The sequence below is a fragment of the Nicotiana tabacum genome, chromosome 17, assembly GCF_000715075.1.
Source record: "Nicotiana tabacum cultivar K326 chromosome 17, ASM71507v2, whole genome shotgun sequence".
In the NCBI taxonomy this organism is placed as follows: domain Eukaryota; kingdom Viridiplantae; phylum Streptophyta; class Magnoliopsida; order Solanales; family Solanaceae; genus Nicotiana; species Nicotiana tabacum.
The window spans coordinates 122,986,886-123,014,020 of NC_134096.1; the positions used below are offsets into that span (position 1 = coordinate 122,986,886).

At 37.7% G+C, this 27,135-nt stretch overlaps 1 protein-coding gene across 3 annotated transcripts; it reads right to left on the minus strand.

The window, feature by feature from the left end:
- Nucleotides 1–8,166: 8,166 nt before the first annotated feature.
- LOC107781434 (protein HIGH CHLOROPHYLL FLUORESCENCE PHENOTYPE 173, chloroplastic) lies at nucleotides 8,167–18,361 on the minus strand. Of its 3 annotated transcripts, none has more exons than XM_075234990.1 (16): nucleotides 17,866–18,361; nucleotides 16,550–16,957; nucleotides 16,353–16,403; nucleotides 15,111–15,245; nucleotides 14,861–14,884; nucleotides 14,629–14,740; nucleotides 13,922–14,047; nucleotides 13,758–13,807; nucleotides 11,940–12,095; nucleotides 11,771–11,866; nucleotides 11,565–11,680; nucleotides 11,291–11,414; nucleotides 9,966–10,079; nucleotides 9,481–9,561; nucleotides 8,537–8,695; nucleotides 8,167–8,371 (listed from the first exon to the last, which is right to left on the minus strand). In XM_075234990.1, the coding sequence occupies exons 1-15, from the start codon at nucleotides 17,932–17,934 to the stop codon at nucleotides 8,549–8,551; spliced, it is 1,809 nt and encodes a 602-aa protein (XP_075091091.1). In that variant the 5' UTR covers nucleotides 17,935–18,361; the 3' UTR covers nucleotides 8,167–8,371; nucleotides 8,537–8,548. The 3 variants fall into 3 exon arrangements, with proteins under 3 accessions (XP_075091091.1, XP_075091092.1, XP_075091090.1); XM_075234991.1 differs by having other exon boundaries at nucleotides 8,167–8,695; nucleotides 16,550–16,659; nucleotides 16,777–16,957; nucleotides 17,866–18,012; XM_075234989.1 differs by having other exon boundaries at nucleotides 8,167–8,695.
- Nucleotides 18,362–27,135: the final 8,774 nt, after the last annotated feature.

Here is a 27,135-nt window from a genome sequence, read left to right on the forward strand (position 1 = left end):
CAAATCTTGTTCATCAACCTATTATCGAATGGCTTTCCATTATCCGTTATTATGTAACGAGGAATGCCAAAGCGATAAATAATGTCTACTTGGATGAAACTTGTAATATTTTCCTTCTTTACTTCTTTGGTAGTGGTCCAACAACATCCAATCCCCAAGCGTCAAACGGCCAGGATGCCACAGTCGAGTGCAACACTTCAGGAGGTTGATGAATAAAATTTGCATGGAATTGACAAGCCTTGCATCTTCGAGCGTAGTCCAAGCAATCTGTTACCATCGTTGGCCAATAATACCCCATCTTTTTTATATGGAAGTGGAGCTTTGGTCCAGACTGATGTGACCCACATACCTCAGAATGTACCTCTTGCAAAGCTTGGAGTGCTTCTTCTTCCCCTAAGCATCGCAAGAGTACTCCCTCGAATGACCTTCTGTATAGAGTATCTTTGTAGTAAAGGAAGCGAGGTGCACGACGACGGATTTCAGTCCTTCTCCTCAGATTTTCTGGAAGTATCTCATAGATTAAGTAGTCGATAATGGGTTGTCTCCATTCTTCTTTCTCAGCTTCAGAAACAGCGACAAGATGCTTAAGTTCATTTCCTTCACCTTCAACCTCATTTGGTAGCGGTACTACCCATTTTTGGCACACAGTAACTTGCGCTTGATCAGGTAGGGTTAACGATGAATCTAGGGCAGCTAAAGCATCAGCCTTCTTGTTTTCTTTCCTTGGCACATATTGAATAGTCACGTCACCGACCCATCCCATTAATTTTTTAGCATAATCATGATATGGGTGTAATTCAGGTTTTTTAACCTCGTAACTAACTAAAACTGGTTGATCACCAACTGAGAGTCACTAAAGACTTGCAATTGCAACCGCTTTATTTTGACAGCCATTTTAAGCCCAAGTATTAGTGCTTGATACTCAGCAAGGTTGTTATAGCAGAGTTACGTCAACGTAAAAGAGTATGGCAGAACTTCACCTTGAGAAGTGACAAATACTACACCAGCACCAGCACCAGCTCCTTCGCGATGTGCAGAACCATCAAAGTACATCTTCCATGGAGGTTGAACTTTAATGACCATTGCGTCCTCATCAGGCAGTTCATCAGTTAGCTCCCAATCATCAGGTATAGGGTGATCTGCCAAGAAGTCTGCCAATGCTTGTCCTTTTACAGCTTTTTGAGGGATGTACAAAATCTCGAATTGTTGAAATTGGAGATACCATCTCGCTAGTCGATCACTAAGGACAGGTTTTGACATCACGAACTTGATGGGATTTGCTCTAGAAACCAAACGAATGACATGATCTTGAAAGTAGTGCTTCAACTTTTGGATTGCGAAGACTAGCGCCAAACATAACTTTTCAATTGGCGAATAATTCAGCTCATTTGGTGTCATCATCCTGTTCAAGTAGTAAAGGGAGTTTTCTTTCCCTTCACTATTTTCTTGGGCCAACAATGCTCCAAGAGACCTTTCTTGTGATGAAATGTATAGTATCAGCGGCTTTCCAAGTGTAGGGGCTGCCAAAACTGGAGGCTTCATTAAGTAGGATTTAATACTCTCAAAGGCATTGCTACACGTTTGGTCCCATTTGAAAGGGACACCTTTCTTCATAAGGCGACCGAATGGTCGGCACCTCCCAGCTAGGTTTGAGATGAATCTCCTAAGGTACGCTAACTTTCCTTGCAGACTTTTCAATTCGTGAATATCCCGAGGCTCAGGCATTTTCAAAATGGCATCCACTTTGGCTTGATCAATTTCGATCCCTCTATGTCGGACAATGAAACCAAGGAACTTTCCAGAAGTAACTCTAAAGGTACATTTCAATGCATTCATCCTAAGTTGGTACCTCCGGAGCAACTCAAACACCATTCTCAAGTCTTTCAAGTGGTTGCCCTTCTCTCTTGATTTTATCACCAAGTCATCAATATAGCATTCGACATTCTTGTGGAGAAGATCGTCAAAAATATTCTGCATAGCCCTTTGGTAAGTAGCACCGGCGTTCTTCAAGCCAAAAGGCATTACCTTGTAGCAATAAATACCCTTGGGGGTGCGGAATACAGTAAGCTCTTCATCTTTTGGTGCCATGCGAATTTGGTTATAGCCCGACGAACCGTCCATGAAAGACATTGCCTCGTAACCAGTAGTAACATCGATCATCAGCTCTGGAATACGGAGCGATAATTCATCTTTGGGACACACATTGTTGAGATCCCCGAAGTCAACGCATACTCGAATCTAGCCATTCTTCTTCCTTACAGGGAGGACAATACTTGAAACTCATGTTGGGTATTTAACTTCCCGAATAAATCCAGCTTCAATGAGTTTGTTAACTTTGATTTCGATCAGGGGAACCAAGCCCGGCCTAAAGCTCCTTTGAGCTTGCTTAACAGGACGAGCGTCATTCTTGACTGCAAGGTGATGGACTGCTACTTTAGGGTCCAAACAAGGCATTTTTTTGTAACTCCAAGCAAAGATATCCCTAAACTCCTTGAGTAACTCAATATAAGTACTTTCTTCATCAACTTCTAGTAAAGTACTTAGGTAGGTGGATCTTGGTTCTTCATCAGTGCCAAGGTTAACTTCTTTTAAGGCATCAATTGTTGCCTTCACCCCTTATTCAAGTTCCGACGGAGCATCTTTTGCATCTTCATCTTCTTGAGGGTCCCCATCGTTGAAGGATGTATGATAACATGGTGAAACATCCTCTAACTCTGCATTATCCTCCATTGAAGATGGAACACCATTCTCGCCTTGTACAGTAACATGATATGAAGAACCCACACTTTCTTCATCTTCGTCACGTTCCTTAGTGTAGACGACAGTATATGGCTTTACCTTCAGTACCACAAGTTTTGTTTGTCGCCTCATTCTAGAAGGAACCAAACTTTGGAAATCCTTAGAGATCTTCTGGATTTTGGGCGAAGCGGATGTTCTTATGCTTTGAAAATTTCTCTGGAACTTGTTCCCCTTCTTTAATGGACCCAATCTCTCAAACACAGAAGTCCTCACAGTTGATTTTCCAAGTCGATCAAAGACAGAAGGCTTATTAGAAGCAGCAGATTCATCTTCTACAGTGATATAATTGATGCTCGCCCTTCTTATGGAGATGCGCACTGGTAACAGTTGCTTGTATCCCAAACCTTCATGTGGTTGTCTCGTCACAGCTTATGATGGTAGCTTCCCTAACTTTGACGGCTAATTAGGATTGTATCTAGCTTTTGCAAATAGCCTGTAAGCATTAGGATCAAAACCTTCATATGTTCGCTTTGTAGGGAGTGCCACATTCTGCAAACGATTTTGGGCCACAAACCTTGCAAGCGGCATTGAGGATGACTTTACTGCCTCAATTCATTTCACCAGAAGAGTTAACCCATTTAGCATGTTAGTTTGGAGATTAGATGATACACCTTCATTTTTCTTCTTTTTAGGGACATATTGGAGCGGAGGAGTTACTTTCTTGTCGTAAGACACAATGTTCCCTTTATGAGACTTATTTGGGTTGGGGTGTACCTTCTCAGCAACATATTTGGTTTTGTCAGCAACCACCTCAGCTCTCTTAGCCATGGACTCATCATCCTTGACATTCATGACATCATCAACTTTTAGCTCATTCACAATGCGGTTCTTCAAGTAGAACTTTGCATCGGCGAAGTGTGACTCAGCCTCGGTGAATGGCTCGTCATCAGCAATTATCTTCTTCTCGACTTCACCTTCGTAGTATTTCAAACATTGATGGTAGGTAGATGGAACCACTTTATTCTCATGTATCCAAGGCATTCCAAGCAAGACGTTGTATGAAGTCTTTAAATCGATCACATGCAGCCATGCACTTGATTGCATATCTTCAATGATGATTTACAACCTGATCGCGCCTATGGCTTTTCGCCCCCCTTGGTTGAATCCTTGGATCATCACACGACTTTTTGAGAGTTCATTCATGGGAATACCAAGTTCTTTCACAGTGCGAATTGGCAAAATGTTCACTGAGGATCCTCCATCAACCAAAATTCGATTTACCCTTTCATCACGCATATAGTCAACCAGGTACAATGGGCAGTTATGAAGAGTATCACCTAGCAGAAGATCGTCATTTGTGAACGTGACTTTTTATTCACAAGCATTAACTTCTTGAGGAGTGGACTCGATGAGCTTTTCCGAAGATGTTGCCAACGGTAGGTCATCACTCTTTTCTTTCCCTTCGTCAGCATAGCAACAAGAGGCATCGATACCCCCATGGGAAATCTTTATGCGGAACCAACTTGGTAAAAACTCCTCCAAGGTCACTGGATTTCGTGGTTTTTGAAAGTGGTACACCTCCACTTTTGCTTTCTTTAAGTGCTTAACTGGATTCCATCTCCTTGGTCTTTTTACCATCATTTTCCTTATTGGTTGTTCTACTGATTCTTTTCGTGGGCTCCTTCTGTGGTGCCTACGACGAGTCACCAACGTCCAACCTTCATCATCATCAGGTTGATTGACTTCAGCTTTGTCGTTCTCGAGTAATTCTTCATCTTTACTTTCTTTAAAACCACATAATTCATCCGGACTGAATAAGCCAAAGGTGATAGAGACTTGGTTTGCGCTTACTTTCTCATCTTCAAGCACGATTGTCTTTTCGCGAGCCAAGTCCATAACTTTGTCCTTGAAGACAAAGCACTTCTCCAGAGGGTGGCTTACAAGTCGATGGTATTTGCAGTAATTTGGGTCATTTGTTTTCCCGGCTTCATTTGGTCGATTCATCTCCGGAAGCTCAATGACATTTAACTCGAGGAGTTCTTCAAAAATAGCTAGCACATCAGAATCCAGAAATGGGTACTCTTTCTCTTGCATTTCTTTTAGAGTCAACTTTTCACTTGGCTTATCTTGAAAAGAAGTGGATTTCATACTCTGCTTCTTGCTCACCTTCGTCGTGAACTTTACAAGTGATGTGTTGACATTCATAGCTTCTTTGCTTTCAGGCTTGGGTACGAACTTGCCCCACTTCCTCACTTCTTGCTTGTCGTTCCCCTTGCGAGGTTCATAGATGGGCAGCCTTTCATTTTCAGCAGAGGCCATGCTCAATTCCATGTCATGGGCACGAGTTGCAAGTTCTTCAAATGTGCTAGGCTTGATACCTTGCAAGATGTAGCGCAATCCCCAATGCATGCCTTGGATGCACATCTCTATGCCCGAAGCTTCACTAAGCCTGTCTTTGCAGTTGAGGCTTGCATTCCTCCAACGATTGATAAAGTCGATAACTGGTTCACCCTTTCGTTGACGAGTATTTGTAAGTTCTATCATACTCACAGTACGTCTCATGCTATAAAAGCGATTGAGGAATTCTTGCTCTAGTTGATATCAACTATCAACAGATCCAACCTCGAGGTCCGTGTACCAATCAAAAGCATTTCTTTTTAATGAGCGGACAAACTGCTTGACGAGGTAATCTCCATAAGTCCCAGCATTGTTGCATGTCTCAACGAAGTGAGCCACATGTTGCTTTAGATTGCCTTTTGCCATCAAACTGTTGAAATTTTGGAGGTTGATATCCAGCAGGCATCTTCAACATATCGATCCTTGAAGTGTACGGCTTTGCGTAGGTAAAGGAGGACCTGGAAGCGACTTCATATTTGTTTTTTATAGTCCCTTCAATGAACTCTTTTAGTTGATTGATTGGAATCATCCCTTCCGAAGAGGCTGGAATTTCCTTAGTGGATGCAACTTGTCGTGGGGGAGGATCAATCTCTTGAACTTTTGGGAGTTTGCCAGGTGCATGGGTGGATTATTCTTCCATCAAGATTCCCACCCTATCTGTTAGCTTGTCGATTCTAGCATCTTGATTTTGCATGTACTTGGTCAAGCCAGCGATTGCATCCGTCAAGTTTGCCAACTGCTCCTCCACAGATGAAGTGTTTGTCACCATGGCTTGCATGATTGTCGTGGACGATGGAGAGTAGCATGGATTTTCACACAGATTGATCCTTGATTGACTCACGCTATGTGGTGTAAGTGGGGAGGATCCATCACTTGAAGCATCATCATCTTCCTTCACAGCAGAGTGCTTGGATTCGGAGAGGTCAAGCAGAGCAAGAGTTTTCTTGATCTTTTTAGCAACATCGCTTCCTCCTTCGGGTGCGTTTGTGAATCTTGCTCCTTTTGAGGAAGAAGATCCGAAAACAGGAGTTGATGCGGACGGCACTTGGGGTGCGTGTTGTCCTAACGAGCTTGCTTTGCTCCTCGTAACTGGTCCAAAGCTTCCAAAGGTAACATCGAGGATGCTTTCCACATCAGCATAGAACCTGGAATTAGCAGCCTTGGTGGAAATTGAACCGGAGTTGATTTTCTTTGAAGCCATTTCAATGTTCTTGAACTTTGGTGATTGAAAAGTTGAGATGAGAGGTAGAGATTGTCCCACCGGGCGTGCCAGAATTTGTAGACAATAAATTGCGTCGAGAAAATAAAATCAAGACCGAAAATATCGCAACAATCGTAGTATTTTATTTCAAATATTTGAGTGTACAATCTCTATGAATCCTCTGATTCTACTTTTCCAATAGTAAATAAATTCAAGGGCCTTTGAGCTTGATTTGAACCTATATTTGTTGTCACGAACGATGATCTTGAATTCAACTAGCACGAACTTTGATTTGAACTCGTACTCCTTGAATCTTGATTTATTCTTCGTTCTTGAGCTTGAACTTAATTTGTTCTTCGTTTTTGAGCTTGAACTTGATTTTGTTAAATTTGAACTTGATTGCTTGAAGCTTGAAACTTATGGAGGAATTTGCAGCGTTTGATCCACGGGCTCTTTCTTGCTTCTTGTTATAACTTCTGGTGTCTTTTCTGGGTTATGAAGACCCTTATTTATAGTTGTGGAAGGGAGTAGTTGTGATAAGAACAAACTCTTTCCGACCAATCAAATTAGAGTGTGACATGGTCGCATTTGATTGGCCAGAACATGTCACTTGCACACGTGGCGCTGTTTCATTGGCCTTTTAATGTGACTTAACATGCCTTGTCATTTTGACACGTGGCATGATCCTATTGGCTCTTTCGTTTGAATTGGCGTGCCACGTCATTTCACGTGTGGCACCAAACTGGGCCTCTTTGAAGATGACATCTTGGGCCTAATGAAGTGGGCCCATCACTTTAGCCCAATGGATTAAGACTTATTTATTTCATGCATATATATTGGATTTATATAATTAATCCAATTATATTAGCCAATAATATCTATTTGGACCAATATATCTTGAACTATAAAATATAATCCAAATTATTTTATGTATTTAATTTTAATAAAATTTATATGGCTACAGGGAGTATTTGAGAAGAGGTTGTTTTGTCCCTCAATGGAAAAAGAAAGAAAGGAAGAACTATTTAAAAGCATTTTTTTGTCTTATATGGTTTGAGTTTATTTTGAAGGTGTTTTGGACGGAAACTAGAATTTGACTATATTATTAATAGTCAAGATTGGGCACTTGGTCCTTTGGCCAATAAATAGTCCGAAATTTAATAATTTTTAGTCACTTATTAATTTTGTTATTTGATAAAAACGTTTTAAATTATTAAAAGGTAACTATTGGTTTTTAAAAGGTTCCTATTGGCAAAGGTTGAGTTTGTTAATCCTAACAGACACCTAAAAGGGTTTAAAAAATACCTCATTCCTCTCCAAAATGAAAATCATCAGAAAAGCAACAGTTTTCCATCTTGTTCTTTTTCTACTATCTACAATTCACAAAGTTTGTTCGAGTGAAAATTCGAGTTAATTGTTGGTATTCGAATTTCAGAGGCTTTGTAGAATCCTGGAGGAATTCTGCCATAATCCCTACAGCAACGAAATTGGGAGGCTTAAATTACTTAAGGACAATGACTACACTATCAAGGCCTAATTATTTCATCCCCATATTCTGCTTCTTTTTTTTAACGCCGCCTCTGGCAACAGTTGCACCAGATTTGGATTATGGGCCAATTTTAGCCCAAGTTATCCACTGGTCTCTCACAATGCTCACTGTTCATGCAGCAAACAGTGCATTAGACAGACCCTCCCAGAAAAAGGGTAATATTAAAGCTGCAACATTAGGTGAAAATAGTTCCCAGCGTAACATCGTAGATTAAAAACGGATAGTGCATGCTCTTAAATACAGCTTATTGTATCAGCACTTCACAAACAGTAAATAATAATTCAAGGGATAATCATATGCCAATATATTCATATTCATGGCGTTCCCATGCAAGACTTTCAATTATTTATTTCCACATGGGACTGAACTTATGCCAGTGAAGAATATGTACAAATACACCTCCTTTCTGCCTTTGGGGATGATGCAACATACCTTAATCTTGGTTCTCTCGGTTCAGTTCTTGAATCCCAAAGCAAAATCTTGTTCTATTAATAGGAAAAAGGGTATTTACTTGCATCTACTAAGAGAAAACTAAAAGAACTTCCAAAATCTTGCTCTACATAATACTGTTGCAACTTATGAACTAGTAAGAATTCTCATATGCTTCCCCATTCAATATATGTTGGAGCAGTAGAAGAAAATGAACATACCACCCTTGGTTCTTATACAGGGATCGGAGTTTTCTCTAGGCTTTCTTTCCCAGTGATGCCATCTTTCAAAGTCTTGAAGTATTCATTGTAATCTTTCTCTGGAGGAGGGTTCTCTGGATCCACCGTGAACGGCTCACTAAATGGAATGACACTTTTAACCTACCAGAGGAAGCAAGCGAGATGTTAGTAACTCAGAACAGATAAAAGACAATTCATTTCTGTTAGTCACTTTTCCTTCTTTTCCCCCATGAGCAAACTGGAAAATAGATAGATCAGATCCAGGAATTCTCAATTAATATAGATCACTAAACAGTTGTTCGGGAAGCCTAAAACAATTCTAAGGATTTCAAACCCATTGCAGGAAACTGTATTTTCAAGTTTAACTTTCACGGAAGATATTTAAGTGTGCATGTATAAATTGAAGCTGCAGTTAGAGTATAAGTTTTGTCGCGACAGTGCCGAGACTAACAAAGGAAGAAGATAGAATGAAGTACTTGCGAGAATCTACTATTCTTATAGAAGTTCTTTTTCTCTAAATTTAATTGGAGTTACATAGTATACATGAAATGTACACACTTCTGCACATTGCTGCTATTTATCACTGCTTCCAGACCCATAAAAAAAAAATCTGCCCACCGGTCCATATGAATTTAGATACATGAATTTGCCTGAATATCCTAAAATTCTGCTTAAAATGATGGCCATCCAGACAAAGATACCTTAAAGATGGATTTTAAATATGGAGTACCTTTTCCACCTAGCCAATGATTAGACATTGGAGGAAAGACAAGTATAAGATGCCATAAATGTGATTTAAATGTACTGGCGATCAAGAGAAGCCAGCTATAAACTATGTTTCTTGTTAGGCAAGTACAACTCTGCATATGATAAGCAAAACATAAGGAATAAGCAATTATATGTCGTGTTGAAAGGACAAGCACCACCTCAAATGTCTTGTCACATGCATAGGGGCTTTTCAGTGCTGCCACACATATCCGAGCAACTTCTTCACGGGATATCTTCCCCTGTATATATCAGATATAAATGTTCTCATCAGAAATTAGAGAGCTTACCAACAGGGGCGGATCCAGAAACTACACTAAGGGGGCTCTGGAAAAAGCAGCAAAAGAGGTACTAATGGGGTCTGAACACAAGACTTGCTCAAGACACATTCCATGGGTCAAGGGATTCAATAACATGTATATATACCAATATTTTCTTACTTTTAAAAATATAATTGCCAAAGTAAGCAGTGAGTTTTCAGTGAAGATGATTCAATTAAACGTCTTATGAATAGGGAAACTCCACCACTGCTCACCAACATTATACAAATTGATCTTCAACTGGACTTTGTGGAAAACATAAAAAGAATTACACTGGCTCCACAAGGCTATAAATCAGAAAACAACTTTAATTTCTGAGCAAATACCGTGATATTGTCTCCTTGATCAAAAATGAGATCAGCTCCTGCAGGCTCCTCAGTTAAGGCACAAGGCCTGATTATTGTATATGGTATGCCAGATTCTCGAATCTCATCTTCCCCCTGGCAAGAACCTTTATCTGTGTGAGAATAGGATCACAAATAGCAGAACGCTTAAGACCAGTGGCGCAGCCACCCTATGCCAAGGGTGGTCAAGCGCACACCCTTCGCCAAAACATTATACTGCGTATATAAGTTAAATATTACTTTATATGGTTATATATTATACTTTGAACACCTTTAACACAGTTGGGTGAAGCAGTTCAGCAGTTTAGGGTGCTCAAAATAACGTGTTGTTCAGGGGTTCAAAGTTATGCCCATTTTATTTGCAAAAACTAAACGGATACCACCAAGTGGTCTATTTGATTCTTTTCAATCTAAAAAATTTCCTAATAAAATAACTCTTATAACTTAAAATTTGTGTAGAAATAAACAACTAATGTTAGAAGTAATCTTTTACCTAAAAGTTATTTCTTAAATAAATTTTATAAGGTAAAAATCAAGCTCTACAAAAATTTCTTCAACAAAAGCTCCCTACAAGTCCTCTCGACTCTTCTCTTTCCTTTGGTTTTATGCTACTTTTATTAGTAAAATTTCTAATGTTGTCTTTTTGTTATTTTAATTTTGATTTCTAAAATTCTAGTTCTATTAAAAGTTTTTTTATTGTTTAGCTAAATATTGCGTACACCATTTATCAACAAAAAATTTATTGAGTTGTTTAAAGTTTGAACACCCTCTTAGACAGAATGCTCATTGTAAAACAAGATGGAATTGCTGTTATAAAATGGGCAGGGTAGATGTATAGGTAGAAATGCATACCAAGGAGAAGCTCCTATCTCCTACTTAATTACCACTATTAACTTCTTTGTATATGGTTAAAATTCTTAGGACAACTTCCAACAGCGGTAGCACTTGACAATACCAGCAGCTGTAAATACAACTTTGGTTAACTGGGAAATGATGCAAGCTAACCATCTGTGTTCAATCGGTGACAAAATCTCTCTTATTGAGTCCTAGACACTGGATCGGGAATATCATCCATCTCAACCACCATTTAATATTCTTAAATAAAAAATTCATTTTATCTAAAAGATCATATTCCCATTTTACTACGCACAAGTGCAGGCTCAGAATTTGGGAATATATCACATTTATTCTGACCATTAAGCATTTTTATTTTTGGGTGGATCAGTAACCTAACCATTAGGCAGCAGCAGAATTATCAACGCATTTATGCTCGTTGTAAAAGAAGTAGGAATACTTGAGATACAAACCTTTAACTTGAATGTCAGGATGAAGCCCAATTCCTTGTTCAATCGCACAGCTGGAGGCTGTTTGCTTAAATCAATTCCTGGTCTTTCCGGTCTAGTTACACCAGCAGAACTCACATGTATAAACCTGCAGAACAATAGAGTTAGTACAAAACTGAAAAATCAAGGAAGAATAATGCACTGCTTCAAGTTTAAATACAAGCCAAAAAATCAAGGAAGAAAACTCCACTGCTGCAATTTTAAACTAACTATATAAAAGAGGAATCTAGATACCAACCTGGGAGTTATGGTATCTTTAAGATAAGCCCGAATGCATGATACAGGAAGTTCAAAAGGACCTTCCTTGAAAGTTGGATTCAGTTTACCATCAGATTCGAATTTGCTGAACATAAGCTGCAATTTTTGAACATGAAAAATGAAAATGCAGAAAGCTGGAATAGAGTGCGCAAAGATGAAAAAAGGTAAGTTGCTGATATAACATACCTGTAATGACATGATTTGACTGGGGTCAAAAGGCGGTGCATCTAGTACAGTTCGCGCTCGGAATATAGGCCTCAAAGAAGAAAAAGGCAAACGGACCTGGAAATGATGCACTTATGATAAAATTCACATTCGGAAAGTCGACTAATTGCTGAAATTCACAATAACTAACCGATTGCCAACCCTCAACGGAGTCAAAGCTCAATGTATAACCCACAGCATCCCAATCACGGCTAATGCGAACAATAAGCTTATAACGACGGCCATCACCTTTAAGACGCAACTCTAAACCATCATAAGCAGAAAGATTTTCAGGTTCAAAAAAGTTCTGCACACACAGAAAGTGAGTCAAAACCCTGATCAGAAAGTAACTATCTCTCCCTGATTATTGTGATCTAGGCAAAAGGTTCAGTTAGCTCTAGGTTAAGCTTGCTATTCGAGCTTCACTCATGAAAATTACATCTCAAATGCAACTGCAGTTTGGTGTTAAATTACCAGCCATAAACGCATAACAAAAAGTCGAAAACTCTTACTGGTTAAGTCACTTTATTGGAAGTAATATTCAGCTTGTTCGTGGATAACACTATGCATAATTGGGGCGTCAACGGGAAAGATGTAAGGAAGGTATAACCATCTTCCATGTTTGATAAAGAAGTAAATGATAGGGGGAGGGTGGATACCCCTCCATGTTGGATATTTCTAGCCTTGCTATTATGGATAGTTTGGAGCGATCATATATCATTTCCCCTACACTGAAAACCAAAAATCGTTGATAGGTACTCCATCCAAGGAGGTAAGTCATAACATCTCTACATCACCCTTCCCCTTTCCTTTAGGTAATCAAATAAAGCGTAAGTCTCCACATACGAGCTTCATTAATGAATTTAACCTTGAAATATAACAGGACTGTTGTCTCAAAGTTAAAATCAGAAATCATTGAAAGGAAAAACACGTCCAGTTAGTCAGGAACAATACAATCCACAAGAAAGCACTCTTTGGGCTGTTGACATAAGGCTACTGGAACATTGCTAGGGTGAGCTTCATAAGAAACAGATAAAATAGAAGTAGAAACAAGAAGTTAAAGCTGGAGGGTATAGCTCAAATCTCAATGTCCATGTGACTAAAACCCTTATAAGGTCCTTTCATAATGCTATTGACTATCGTACATTTCTAACACGTCTAGCGCCATCAACTCAAGGGAACTGCTAAAATTTTCTGAAGCTGTAGGATACATGGCATGTATCAAAAATTTTAAATCTGCCTAGAATATTGGGGTCACAGTCACTAGTTCAACAGTGAAAACTTTACATAAAGGATAATTAGTGCTTCAGTTGACTGTTTTAGCTCTGCTAACATTGCCTCTTCATCCTACTGTAATTCACAAATTATGTTACCCACAAGGCCTTCAGGAAGTTAGAAGCTATTCTATTGCTTTTTGCCAGAAATTGTCAATGTTCAAGGTTTCAACCATACAAGTTAACAGAAGGGATGAATGCAAATATCACCCAAACAAGCCAGACAACAATGTAATTATAAGAGGAAGTATCAATCTTGGCATAAGAGAAAAAGTGATTCAACTTTTGAGTATATTCATGAAAAGCATTATTATGCTCTGCGCTGAATATGATAGCTGAAATATTATTCTTCAAATTGCTGAAATACCAGGAAAGCGACAGGAAAAAAAAGATATTAAAGACTACAAGGTATTGCAAAGGATCTTAGAATCTTTAATTTTTCAGGTTACTTTAGGTAATTGCTTATGAGCTTGAATCCAGTAAGATTGCAAGACTCAAAGAGGAATTAAAAACAAAAAGACGGACAATAATGTTCTGGGGTTAACAATAAAAAATCCATCCAACTGATAAGTGAAAAGTTAAGCCTCAGGCATGTCAAATAACATGATTCAATCGTCAAAAGCTTCAAAACCAAACATGAAGTAGAAAGCGAGAAAAACAAAGCAGAAAATTAGGGTAACGAAAAATATATTTACCTTTGTCCTGATACTGGCAAAACCTCCATTGTTAGCAGTGGTAACAACTCCTGAACAAACAGAAAACAAGTCAAATTGATAATTTAATAATTAGAGATCACCATGACCCCAGAGAAATCTAACAAAATATCACCCAGAATATTTTATCTATCAGGAAAGATAACCTTTGAAGAGCCCTGTTGGTCCACCATTTTCCCCACCAGTTAGATCTATCTGGAATGTACTTTGACTCACTCCACCCATCACAACATCATCCAAAGCACCCCAAGGAAGTTCTTTAAATGAATTACCTGCATGGAATTACTGAACAAAGTCAATCTATTGGGTGAAACTAAACAACATTACAATGGGGTAAACTGTGAAAATAAAGAAGCTCAAAGACGAGAAAGGAAGAGCAACTATGCTGGGAGTTTATTCCATACCAATGCAAACTTTGACACTGATCAATCACATAAGAGCAAGCAGATCATATATAATCCCTACCATCCCCCAAAAAAAAAAAAAACACCCAACCCCACCCCACGATGACCACCCTCACAAAAAGAAAAAAGAGCAAGAAGATCGTATGAACTGATACTAGAGCTTCCCAAAATGCAGATGTTATTACTTATGAAATTTAATGTAAATAATTTTCAAGTATAATTTTTCCAGCTCAAGTATCTGCCTCCAAGATACTCTTGAATACACGGATAAGGGAATATAAATCTTTCCTGTAAAGAGACCTCAGCTGTTTCACTCCATGATGGTATAATAAGAAAATCGAAAAACTTTCATTCTATTGATTTTTGCAATTTGTTCTTATGTTGACATTTGATTTTTAGAGCCAGTGATAACATTTCAACAATGGATTCTTCAGTCTGCAACATCATACCTTCATATCCAAATACTAGTTTTCCTGTGCAAAGGCCAACATTTTCTTTGACGACATTTATTAAATTCTTCATTCCAATGTACTCCACCATTTCGGGTGAGTCACCCTTAATCTGTTCTGCCAAGTAAACAAGGATGCTTAGTGAACTGGTGCCCCAACACCCAAGTTAGCTTATAAAATTTGAATGGTAACAGTACAATATGACTCCAAGGATAGGCAATCAGTTGGCCACCTCGGGTTCAAAGAACTTGATTCCCTGCAAATCGCGTCAAGAGTACAGCATAAGCAAGAAGCAATATTAAAAGTTATGAAACCAATGAACACATACCATGACAAAAAAAGAAAAAGAAGTGATTGTAGTATTGGGTAAAGAAGAACCAAGAGTAGAATTTACAGTCTAGCCACAGAGTGATGTAAATTCGTTTGAATACAAAAACAAAGAAATACACTAAGGGGTTTGTCAAAAGTTACAGCTTATTTACCTGACTGTATTTTGCCCTGTCAGGGGTATCCCCTTCCTTTGGGCCAACAATTACAGAAACAGCATTAATTACGCTCGTTACTCCTTTGAAGTACTCAGGAAGCAGAGTGCTTGATTTGGTAACATCTCCAACAACCTAAAATTCAGTAAAGAAATGCACAATTTCACTTTGTTGAATATGTGGGTGTACTGCAATTAAAAACTGTGTGTTCGTCCAGATATGGCTTTTCATGTTGAAGTAATATTAATGAAAAAACAACAGAAAGGTAGTGAATGACAAGGATAATGAATACTCATTTTGGAAGGCGCAGTTGCATTTTCGAAGAGATAATACAGGAAAGGTCAATTCCAAAAGGTAACAAGATATCCCAGCTGACATAGAGCTTTATGTTTATTAGAGAGTGCAATGTTGACAGGGGAATGAAGAGTACAACAATATGAACACTAGTTAGCAACTCTCATTCTAGCAGAAGCATATCTATCAGGAGCGGTAAAATGTTCTCTTTGCTTTTCTTTATTAACCATCAGTTGCAATTGAGACAAAATATCATTCTTTCTCCATTTCCAATGAAAATATCCAGGAATGCACTCAGCAAGTATACTTGTATACTCTTTAGTATAAGATAATATTCACAAACAACTCTTGAGCTATTGATTACAAGAGACTCTTTCATCAGAAAAAACAGTTGAAACTTATAACTTTCTACTCAACGCGCTGCCAGAGTTATATCCATTCGTTTGTAGTTAGATGAGGTTTCAATCATTAGGCAGTATGAATATAATCTTCCATTATTTGCCTATCATACAGCTGAACCTTTATCCATTGTGATAGAATAACTACATGAGTGGCCATTATCTGTGTGGAATTATTTTTCCAGTTGGATTCCTTAGTTAACCTATCCCAGCAAGTTTCCTAACTCTAGTGGCTAGTCAATTTGAAAAGAGGCAATTCAGGGCCTTTGATGTTAAGAAATATTATCAATCAGTTATCATTATTCATCAGTAAGTTTCTCAAAAGATCAACTAATGGAATTAGATAAGAGATCCTCATAGCAAGAGCAAACGAAAATAACCACCTTAGTATTTGTAACATTTGTCTTTTCCATTCTTCTCTAATCTATTCATTATTTGTAAATCAGAGAAGAAGAATCAATTTCTTACTCTCAAGCCATAATGGGCATAACTAAAACGATGCTTGATATCAGAGTAGAGAAAGTGAGAATAAGCTGAAAAGAATACTCACCAGGTCAACATCTGCACCAAGCATTCTTCTTGCCTTCTCTTCATTTCTGACCTACAAGTATTTAAGAATGTCAAGAAGAAGAGTGTCAGTTCAAATAGAGAGTGAACATGTTTTTCTATTTAGTAAGCAAAAGAAAGAGAGTTAAATCAAATCATATAAAGGAAATATAAAGGTAGAAAAAATTGGAAGAAACATACGAGTATTCGGACAGGCAATCTTTTGTTGCGTAACACGTCGACCACTCTTCTCCCGACACCACCTGTGGCTCCAGTTACCAGCGTAATTCCGGAAGAATCCATTGAGTTGACTGGTGTACTAGGTGATGGACCAGTTAGCTTCTCAATCAGAGATTCAAAGAACTTTGCAGGGGAAGGAGGGCCATTAAAAAAATACAATGTCTCTATGAATCTGCCAAGATCCCAACCTTGTTTTCCAGCTTCTGCCAAGATGGGTCCCTTAAATGTCTTGAAACTAAGATTCTGCGAGGTCCGCCTATAAACAAAATTTTGATATTTCTTGTTAGGTCTAGATAATGGCCAACAAAGTTGAGAAGGGGCAGCACGTAAGGATTTCTGGGACGATCTTACACCAACAGATGAAACACCCTGCAATTCATTACCACATACAAAAGTAGAAATGTTAACATTTAGGAACTGCCAAAATGGAGAAAGGAAACACACAACAAACAGATCAAGCAATGCAAGCAGTTGACAAATGAATCTGAAGTCCAATTAGCATTTCAAATAAATTGCACGTCTAAACCTTTGCCTAACGGTTAAATGAATCCATATTATACTCTACATTGTGGAACTATGATTTCATCAAATGCATCACAAAACCGGAGATAACTCACAAAGCTTCATGGTGTCTGCATAAGAATTTGATAGACAAAGTCCTCTAATAGAGTCTCTTTCTCATGGTAGAAACTACTGACGAGTTAATAAATTCATGTAACAAATCAAGTACCTGGCATTCTCGATGTCAAATTGAAGTCAAAGAAAAACACAGCACACCAGCGAAAACCCCTCAGACAAAATCTTAGTTTTCATTCACCTCTAATACTTTCTGCCCTATAAAACCCCAATTATACATCTGTTTCATGTAGACTAAGACCACTACATTATGGGGTTTAACATTAGCTTCTTAACAGAATTAGTTATAAAGATTGATTTCTGGATCATCAATCACTCTAAGCCACATAAAAGTTATTAAAATCGAGCAACCTACAACTCAAAAAATTATATATGCTGATATACAAGCGTACAGATAATTAACAGAATTCATCAAATATGTCCCTAAGCATTAATACCAGCTAAGACAAACTCTTGCACACAAGTATCACTGTATCACCATCCAGAAAGAATCAAATTTCAATCAACTGCATCAAAAAATTTATGAGCTTCAATTCAAAATAAAAAGGAAAATAATTTTGTTTTGCCTCCGTCTACACACTAAAGATTCCCATTACACAGAAAAAGGACACAAATAAAGGGGCATGTTGAAAAGATTATACCTGAAAATTCAGAATAGCTGAAGACGAAGAAGATGATGGCTTTGTCACAGCGAAATAACAAGAGTCCATCTTCCCACAATTGAGTGAGAACAAGGTAACAATGCTAAATTAATTTTGCTTCTTATGAGTGCAAAAAATTAAAAATATATGTGGTTGATAAAGTGGCACATGTGAAGTTTTAGAGTTAATTCACACCACACATTTGGAGGGAACGTTTGACGCTTTGAATGAAAAAAGTCTTTTCTCAATCATATACATGACGGAATTATGCCAGATACATTTTTTTTAAAACAGTTTATATTTTGTTAAGAAAAGTTTTTGTAAACAGAATTTTAAAGTTTGTTAGCAGAATTTTAAAGTATGCTACCAGAAAAGCTGGAAAAAAAGTTTTTAAAATTCTGGCAATATGCTTTAAAATTCTGGTAATATGCTTTAAAATTCTAGCAGCGTGCTTCAAACTTCAAAATTTGCTTCAAAATTCTAGTAATATGCTTTAAAGCTCTAGCAACGTGCGTTAAAATTTATTGAGTGTTTCAAAATTCTGGCAGCGATTGTGGCTTTAAAGGTGAGATTACTATTAAAATAGCATGGGCTAGCGAGTTTTCGGACTGGTAATTAAAAAATAGCTAGCGTTTGCAAAGTCATTAAAACTAGCTACTATTTTGCTGCAACACGGAAAGTTCCAGAATAATATATTGGAAATTGGAGCACCTGTGTATAAACTTCCAACATATTATGTTGTAACTCCAGTATATTATGCTGGAACTCCAGTATATTATGCTAGAAGTTCGCATGTAAAAAATTCTAACTCCAGTATATTGTGCTGGAATATTCTTTGGATTTTGAACAGTGTTTTCGTTCAGATTTATCTTTACATGAAAAGTGACGAAATTTCGATTACTTTTGAAACTGTAGTTATTTTTCAATTATCACTTATAAATCTGATTATTTTTTAATTTCACCCGAAATTTCTGGGTCGAGCTATTTACTGGACAGTTTGGCCCATAAATGATTAGATGGTAACTCAGCAAACAGTAGAACTTGGACTAGCCCGTGAAACTCTTCTTATTTAAAACCCCAAATGAGAAATTTCTCATTTTCTCTTTGGGGAAATTACCCAAATTATCACTCTATAAACTTTCCCAACCAAAAATATCTCAAAACAAAATATCTACTAAAAAAGGTCCAAATATCATTTTGGACCCAAATAGTTTCAATTAATGTCAGTTTTTTTGTATCCGTTATTTTTGTAATACAGACACCGTTCTCTTCTCTAAGTTTTCACTCTCTATATATATACATATATGCGATTTTTGCTAAATTGAACCAAAATTGCTGAAATTGACGACAAAACAAGATACATTTGCGGTTATTTTCGTCTGATTCCAGGTAATTCGGAGTAGAAAATCTTTTTGTATATTTTTTCGGATTGCATGTGTTTTTGGAGAAGCGATGTTGCTTTTTTTAGGCTTTTGCGACTGAATTGTTTAGTTAGAGTTCATCGTAGGTATCTGTTATAGATAATTTTGTTAGTTTTGGTTAAGTTTTGTATCAATTTCTTCACAAAAATTTGTAACCGTTTGTTCGTATAATTTTTAAAAAAAAAAATTCTCATTGAACCTAGTTTCAATTATGAAACATAGCAATATGACAAGACAACTCATTCGATGAGTTCATCACATTATTCAAAGTCGGTTTTAATTGAGAAATCGAGCAACATGAGAAGAGAAACTAGGTCGATGAGTTTATCTTCTCATTCAACCCCGGTTTTAGTTGAGAAATTGATTGATGAACGAAATATGGGAAGACAAAATCGTTACGGCGGTGTTAAAGTGATAGAATCTCGAAATGATGTTATTGGACAATCTGAGAAAAAAATAGCAAAAGGGTTAGAGTGGATGATGTTGAAGGTAAGAGAAAACGTGTCGTGGAGGACGAAGTGAATTTGGGTGTCAAACCAGAAAAAAGTAAGGTTCAGAAGGCAGAAAAAGTTAAAATTCCTGACAAAATTTGTAAGGTACATACAATTTCAGTTATATTTTTTTCTATTGTTGAATCTTCTTTTAAAATTGGATTTAGTTTGTATTTGTTTGTTTTTAATTCGTGTTATTTATTCGTGTATTCTGGTTTTTAATTCGTGTTATTTATTTGTAGCCTTGGAAGCTTTATATTCCAATTGGTGAGCCTTTTCCTGTTACTCATTGGACATCATACACTAATGTGGATATTTTATCAGTTTTACAGTCAAAGTTGAGTGATGTCCAGCTTCGGATGTTTAGTGAAAGTTATTTTGGCTATTTCCTTGATTTACCTCGAGTTGCAATCGAGGCACAACTAATTCGTTCTTTAATGTTTCGGGAGTTGGTTCAAGAAAAATGTGATCAATTTTATGTAAAATTGAATGACGAATGTGTTTTACGTTTGGGTCTTCAGGAATTTGGTGTTGTAAGTGGTTTAAACTGTTGTGGAAATGAACATGTTGAGGGTAACTTTAGTGGACCCAATAGGTTGGTGGATACTACTATTTTTCTGGTTTTGAAGCGGTGTCAAAGAAGTCGCTTATTAATTATTTTGAGAAGAAGAAATGGCAGTTTGATGAAGACGCAGTTAAGATTGTAATTATTTATTTCAAAAATACATTTCTAATGTCCACTCAGGCTTAGAAGACATTTATAAGTAAACGTGATTTCCATCTTGTCGAGAGTGGTGAGTATGTGTCCTTTCCCTCGGGTAAGATTGCGTTTCGAGCTTTAATGAAGTCGGTGAGGGACAGGTTGAGGGGAAAGTTTGAATTTTATAGGATTGGTGGATTTTCTCTTGCACTACAGGTGTTGTTCTATGAATGTTGCATTGTAGTTGATAAAAAGTTTGTTGTTCGCGTTGGAGATCATACACCATGTATATTGAATTGGGAAATGACACACGCCAACGCGCGAGGACCTCTCTACTGGTTTTTTCAACAGCACAGGGAATCAGGTACCAACTTTTATGTATTGATGGGTTATACATATATGATACACTGCAATTTATTGTGATACATCAAATATACAGTTTTTATACATCTTTGATACATCTAGGACTGAAACACTTTTTGTTACATTTGTAGTTTAAAAATAGTTCTCCTACAACTGAAGAGCTAAGGAGATTTACTTTGCCTGTTGAAGTTAACGACGAGTATCAGAAATATTTGATATCACGTAACAGGGGAAAACTTCATATTGATGATAGCGATGATTTTGTCACGCTACCCCCGAAACAGATTAAGGAGCATGTCTCACCAAAAAAGCATTGGGTGTCCAACCTGTTGATTATGACCATGAGTTGCAGAAGTTGAAAGTTGATGTTAAAGTCCTTCATGGAATACGTTTCTGATAAATTCAAGGAAGTGTTTGAGTTGATAAATTCCAAGGTATGTGTTTCTTTTCCATTGTACATTTCCTTTTATTATTTTAGTTAACTTACTGTATCCTTTTTTTTTAAAAAATAGTTTGGTGCAAGCGAAGACAAATATGGTGCACATCCAGAGGAAGACACCAGCAGTCGTCAAGACAATAATGATTTTGTGAGCAATATGGAGTTTGGTGGCAATAAAGATGTTGACATGGATGGTTGTAAGGTGTGTTTAGTTGTGCATTCTGCACTTTTCCTTTTTCTTTTCTTTGTTGTTTTTTGATAATTAGATTCTTTTTTATAAAAAATAGGTCGGTGGAAGTGAAGGCAAAGATGTTCCATATTCTCAAGGAGATACCAATGCGCATCATCGTAACAACACTATGCTCGATGCAACAGATCAGTTAGGTGTCAATATCATGGAAGAACTTTCTGGTGTGAAAGTTAACATGTTCGTTGCTAAAGTAACTTTCACACCATATGTAGTGCATGCTAGCGCTATTGGTGAGACTGCAGATGAGGCGACAGGGGAGATGGAGGCAGAATCTGAGAAAGAAAAGGTTCCCGAATCTTAGACTGTCGTTGTTTGTCTGACTTCAAGTGTTGATGAGGCGGCAGGGGAGATGAAGGAACAACTTGAGAAAGAGGTTCCAGTATCTCAGATTATTCTGTACCAGCCTGAATTACTTCCTGAAGTTTCGCCGCAAATGAAAAAAAGAAAGAGATGTCCTGCAAAGGCCATGCAGTCTCTGTTTATTACTATATTAGATTCAGGATCCAATATTGGTGTTGTTGCAGCGAAAGGAAAAAAGCAAATTTATGTTGTTAAGCATCCTTTTCAAAGCAAAATCGAAATTGGCGTTAACAGCTCTTTGTTAAATGTATTTCATGCGTGGATCAAAGAAGGGAAGTCCAGAAAGAAGTATGTTTCCAACTTCTGAGTTTTGTTCAGTTTTATATTTTAATATATTGTTATTTGTAGCATTATTTTATATCAAATCATTATATCTCTTTTGTGTATATCTATTATCGGGAATGAAATTTACCCTAACCATGTTAGTGAACTCAATCCTGCTTATGATCTTGGTGTATATCATGTTGAAGACAAAAAATGGTTTTACACTTTGGCATATAATTATCACGCCCCAAAACTGAGGAGCGCAACCGGCGCTCAACTGAGTGAACCCGACCGAGCAAGCCTGTTAGATTTTATTCTACCCAAACTCATTCACGAATGGAGATATACATATTTTCATTAATTAGACGAAAATGTGTTCATTTCTACAATACCAATTCATTTCCAATAGTTTCATCATTTTTAAATTCTCAAATGGACAAGTAATACAACCACAACATAACATAATTTGTCTTTCTTCAGCACCAATATACAATCCATACTATATCTACGGAGCCTCTATAGATAAAGAAGAGTACAATGATAATGCCGGCAACAAGGCTCCGGCTATACCTCAAACCGTATACACAAAGTACAAAAGATACATGACCCCGAAATGAAGTGGGGCTCACCAAGTCAGCTAGGAAGAAGGTGTACTGCTATCACTGATCAATATCTCATGTTGTGGAACCACCTGCATCCATTTAAAGATGCAGCGCCCCCGACAAAAGGGATGTTAGTACCGTCGAATAGCACTAGTATGTATAACTAAACAGCCTCTCAATAGAATGACAAATAATACAAACAAGATTATCATAAATATCAATGAAAGCCTTAATTAACATCAAACCTCAATTTAGGATCAAGACAGTATTCAAATTAATTTCCATATCTCACATTGGGAGATTTTTAGTATCGATATACCATTGTTCACAATACCATTATTCACAAAACCAGTACCACCGTACTCTTAGCACGGAGTCCAATCACGACCCGATCGGCTAGGCCATCTCATTAGAGACATCAACCACAATTTCTCTCAATATCAATACCATCGTCTTTAACACGGAGTCCGATCACGACCCGATCGGCTAGGTTATCCATTAGGGACATCGGCCACAATCACAATTTCAATTACAATTTCCAGCACAATCACCACCATGTGTGCGGTATGATGTCCGATCACGACACGATCGGCTAGGCTGTCTTATTTGAGACATCAACCTTTTTATATCAGTCATCGCATTTCGTATTACTTTCACACCTTTTCATTTCATTGGCACTAATGGCCATTATTATAAGATCATTCTTGGCACGTTGGCTATATTCAGTATTTCATGCTCACCTTATCAATTTCAAATATCATTATCATCATCAACAACACATACAATTCAAATCAAGGTGTATAATACACATGTGAGCAATTTTAGAGTCTAAGGCACATAGAGATATTTCACAAAATTTGGCATAATAGCCTTCATTTGAACTTGACTTAAAGTCAAAACATTATTAATGCACAACCCGTATTTTTAACACATCCTCAATTGGTAACATAACATGAATAAAGCATTTAGGATAACATGAATAAAGCATTTAGGATGCTTGTTGAATATATATATATATATATATATATATATATATATATCTTTCAACCCAATCTTACTCGGAATGGCCAGTCTCATAATGAATCACTCAAGACTTACATAATTTACATGAATATCGTGGGATTCAATTCTAAGAGAAGAGTTTAGCCAACATACCTCACTTGAGCTTTCTTAATTCTAAAACATTCCGGAATTCTTAGCAACTTCAATCTATTGTAGAAATATAACAAATTGAATCAAAATTTGGAAGATGAACATGGTTCTAGCTCACTTGAGCATTTTATCAAACACTAGGTGTGCATAAGGTTTCAATATCCTTTTTATGAAGGATTCCATCATCTCACAACCCAATCTTTACTATTTTTAGCTCAACAATCTTCCTACACCCTTTGATATCACATGCATGTAAAATAATCAACTCTCATGCCCAAAAATTATCTTGCTAATTACCCATTTTTAGATGATTTCGAAATTAGGATTAAGGGTGTAGAATCTTACCTCTAGGATGAAGACCTAGTGAGCTTCCCTTCTTAATCTTCCAAAACTTGAGCAAAAATTGAAGAAAAATTATTGAAGAACACATTCCCACTCTAGGGCACTCTCTCTCTCTCTCTCTCTCTCTCTCTAAAATATCAGATTATGTCTCAAAAATGGCCCAAAGAGTGTATTTAACGAAATAGGGTCGAGTTTTAAAAACCCAAAAATGGAGCTCTGGAACAGTTCTGCAGTCGCATATGCGATCGCATAATGGATATGCGGACCGCATATCGGTCGCATAATTGCTGATAAAATGATCAAAAAAGTTGTCTGTGTATGCGGTCCGCATAACTGTTATGCGATCGCATAATGCACCGCATAACATTTATGTGGTCGCATAGTCGACCGCATAATTGCTTTCAACTGACCCAATTAACTGCCTCACTCTGCGGCCATTATGCGGTCCACAGAGTGATTCTGCGGTCGCATAATGGATCGCAAAAATGCACATTTCTGCCAAAAACTTTCTTTTACTCTCCGGTGCATTGTTCAACCCAAAAAGTCCGAGCCGCGACGATTTTTCCTCAAACATGTAAGCCTAGTCTGGCACCATGAAACATTATTTTCTTTGCATTCTCCCCCGCTTAGGATCATTCGTCCTCGAATGAGGGTAAAAATCCATCATTAGCATCTTATGCAACTCAGTTTGTTTCATACCACATTCGAGCAGCCCCAAATTTGACTAACTCCCAAGATTTCCAAATATTTCGCCATATTTTTCCTTGTAACTAGGCCTATCCACCTGTTAGAGAGCCCCAGAAACACATCCTAACAATATATACGTATGCCAACGACGTAACATAATACAAAACAACACCAACTGTGACCTCATAAGCAATTATATTACCAGCACGGAACCCCCTTAACATCAAATGTACAAATCATACATAATTTATAGAAAGCAACTCTTAGAATTTTTCATAGATCACAACTTTATAAATACATTGTCATTCAAATAAATAAGGATACTTTTTCTTCATTTCTTTCTCGGCCTCCCAAGTAGCCTCTTCAACCTGTTGGTTTCGCCACAACACTTTCACTAAGGCAATTTTTTTATTTCTCAATTTTCGGACTTGCCGATCAATAATAGAAATCAGAATCTCTTCGTAAGTCAATCTTTCATTTACCTCAATAGTTTCGACCGGAACAATGAGTGTCGGATCTCCAACTACTTTCTTCAACATAGACACATGAAACACCGGGTGTACTAATGGCATCTCAGGTGGTAGCTCAAGCTTGTACGCTACCTCACCGATCCTCTGAATGACTTTGTACGATCCGACATACCTCAGACTCAATTTCCCTTTCTTACCAAACCGCATTATACCCTTCATGGGGGAAATTTTCAAGAACACCCAATCATCTTCTTTGAACTCCAAATCCCTACGACGAATATCCGAATAGGATTTTTGATGACTCTGAGCAGTCTTCAACCACTCCTTAATGACTTTAACTTTTTTCATAGCCTGATGCACAAGGTCTGGCCCTATCAAATCTGTTTTCCCAATTTCGAACCACCCAATGGGAGATCTGCATCTCCTACCATATAAAACCTCAAACGGTGCCATTTGAATGCTAGATGATAGCTATTGTTATATGCAAATTCTATGAGTGGTAAATGATCATCCCAGCTACCTTTGAAGTCTAGAACACAAGCACGCAACATATCCTCAAGCGTCTGAATAGTCTGCTCTGCCTGCCGTCAGTCTGCGGGTGAAAGGTTGTATTAAGATTCACTTGAATACCCAAACCTTGCTGAAATTTCTTCCAAAAATTAGCAGTGAATCGTGCTCCCCGATTAGAAATGATGGAAACTGGGGTGCCATGCAACCTGACTATTTCTTTGATATACAACTGAGCATACTGCTCCGCTGTGTCGGTAGACTTAATCGGCAAAAAGTGTGCTGATTTCATGAGTCGATCCACAATCACCCAAAATTGAGTCAAACTTGTGCGGAGTGCGCGGTAATCCTACCACAAAGTCCATATTAATCATTTTCCACTTTCACATTGAAATTTCTATGTTCTGTGCCAACCCACTGGGCCTTTGGTGTTCGGCCTTCACTTGCTGACAATTTGGACACCTTGCCACAAAATCTGCCACATTACTCTTCATATCATTCCACCAATAGACTTCCTTAAGATCATGATACATTTTCGTAGAACCTGGGTGCACAGAATACCTAGAAGTGTGAGCTTCAGTCATAATTCTTTCCCGGAGACCATCCACATTTGGAACACACAGTCGCCCTTGGTACCTTAGTGTACCATCATCCATGCCAAGAGAAAAGGCCATGGTCTTATGTTTATGAATCCTCTCTTTCAACTGCACCAACAATGGATCGTTGTATTGCTTCTCTTTGACTTCCACAACAAGCGATGATTCAGCCCTATTTTGCACAATTACCCCTCCTTCACTATAGTCCGTAAGACGAACTCCCAAACTAGCCAATCGGTGAACTTCTTTGGCCAATGGACTTTGATATGCCTCCAAGTGTGCTAAGCTACACATAGATTTTCGGCTGAGAGCATCCGCCACAACATTAGCCTTCCTTGGATGGTATAAAATATCAATGTCATAATCCTTGAGTAATTCAAGCCATCTTCTCTGCCTCAGATTCAATTCCTTCTGTTTGAAAATATATTGAAGGCTCTTATGGTACGTGAATATATCCACATGGACCCCATATAAATAATGACGCCAAATTTTCAATGCAAATACCACCGCCGCAAGTTCTAAATCATGTGTTGGATAGTTCTTTTCATGATCCTTTAGTTGCCTAGAAGCATAAGCTATCACCTTTCCATGTTGCATTAATACACACCCAAGCCCGATTCTTGAAG

Excerpts from the sequence above, each read along its gene's own strand:
- LOC107781434 (XM_075234990.1), bottom strand. The coding sequence starts at position 17,934 with ATGGACTCTTGTTATTTCGCTGTGACAAAGCCATCATCTTCTTCGTCT. Across the intron at positions 16,404-16,549 it reads GATTGCCTGTCCGAATACTC|GTCAGAAATGAAGAGAAGGC; the intron begins GTATGTTTCTTC and ends AAATACTTGTAG. Across the intron at positions 9,562-9,965 it reads ATCAAGGAGACAATATCACG|GGGAAGATATCCCGTGAAGA; the intron begins GTATTTGCTCAG and ends TGATATATACAG.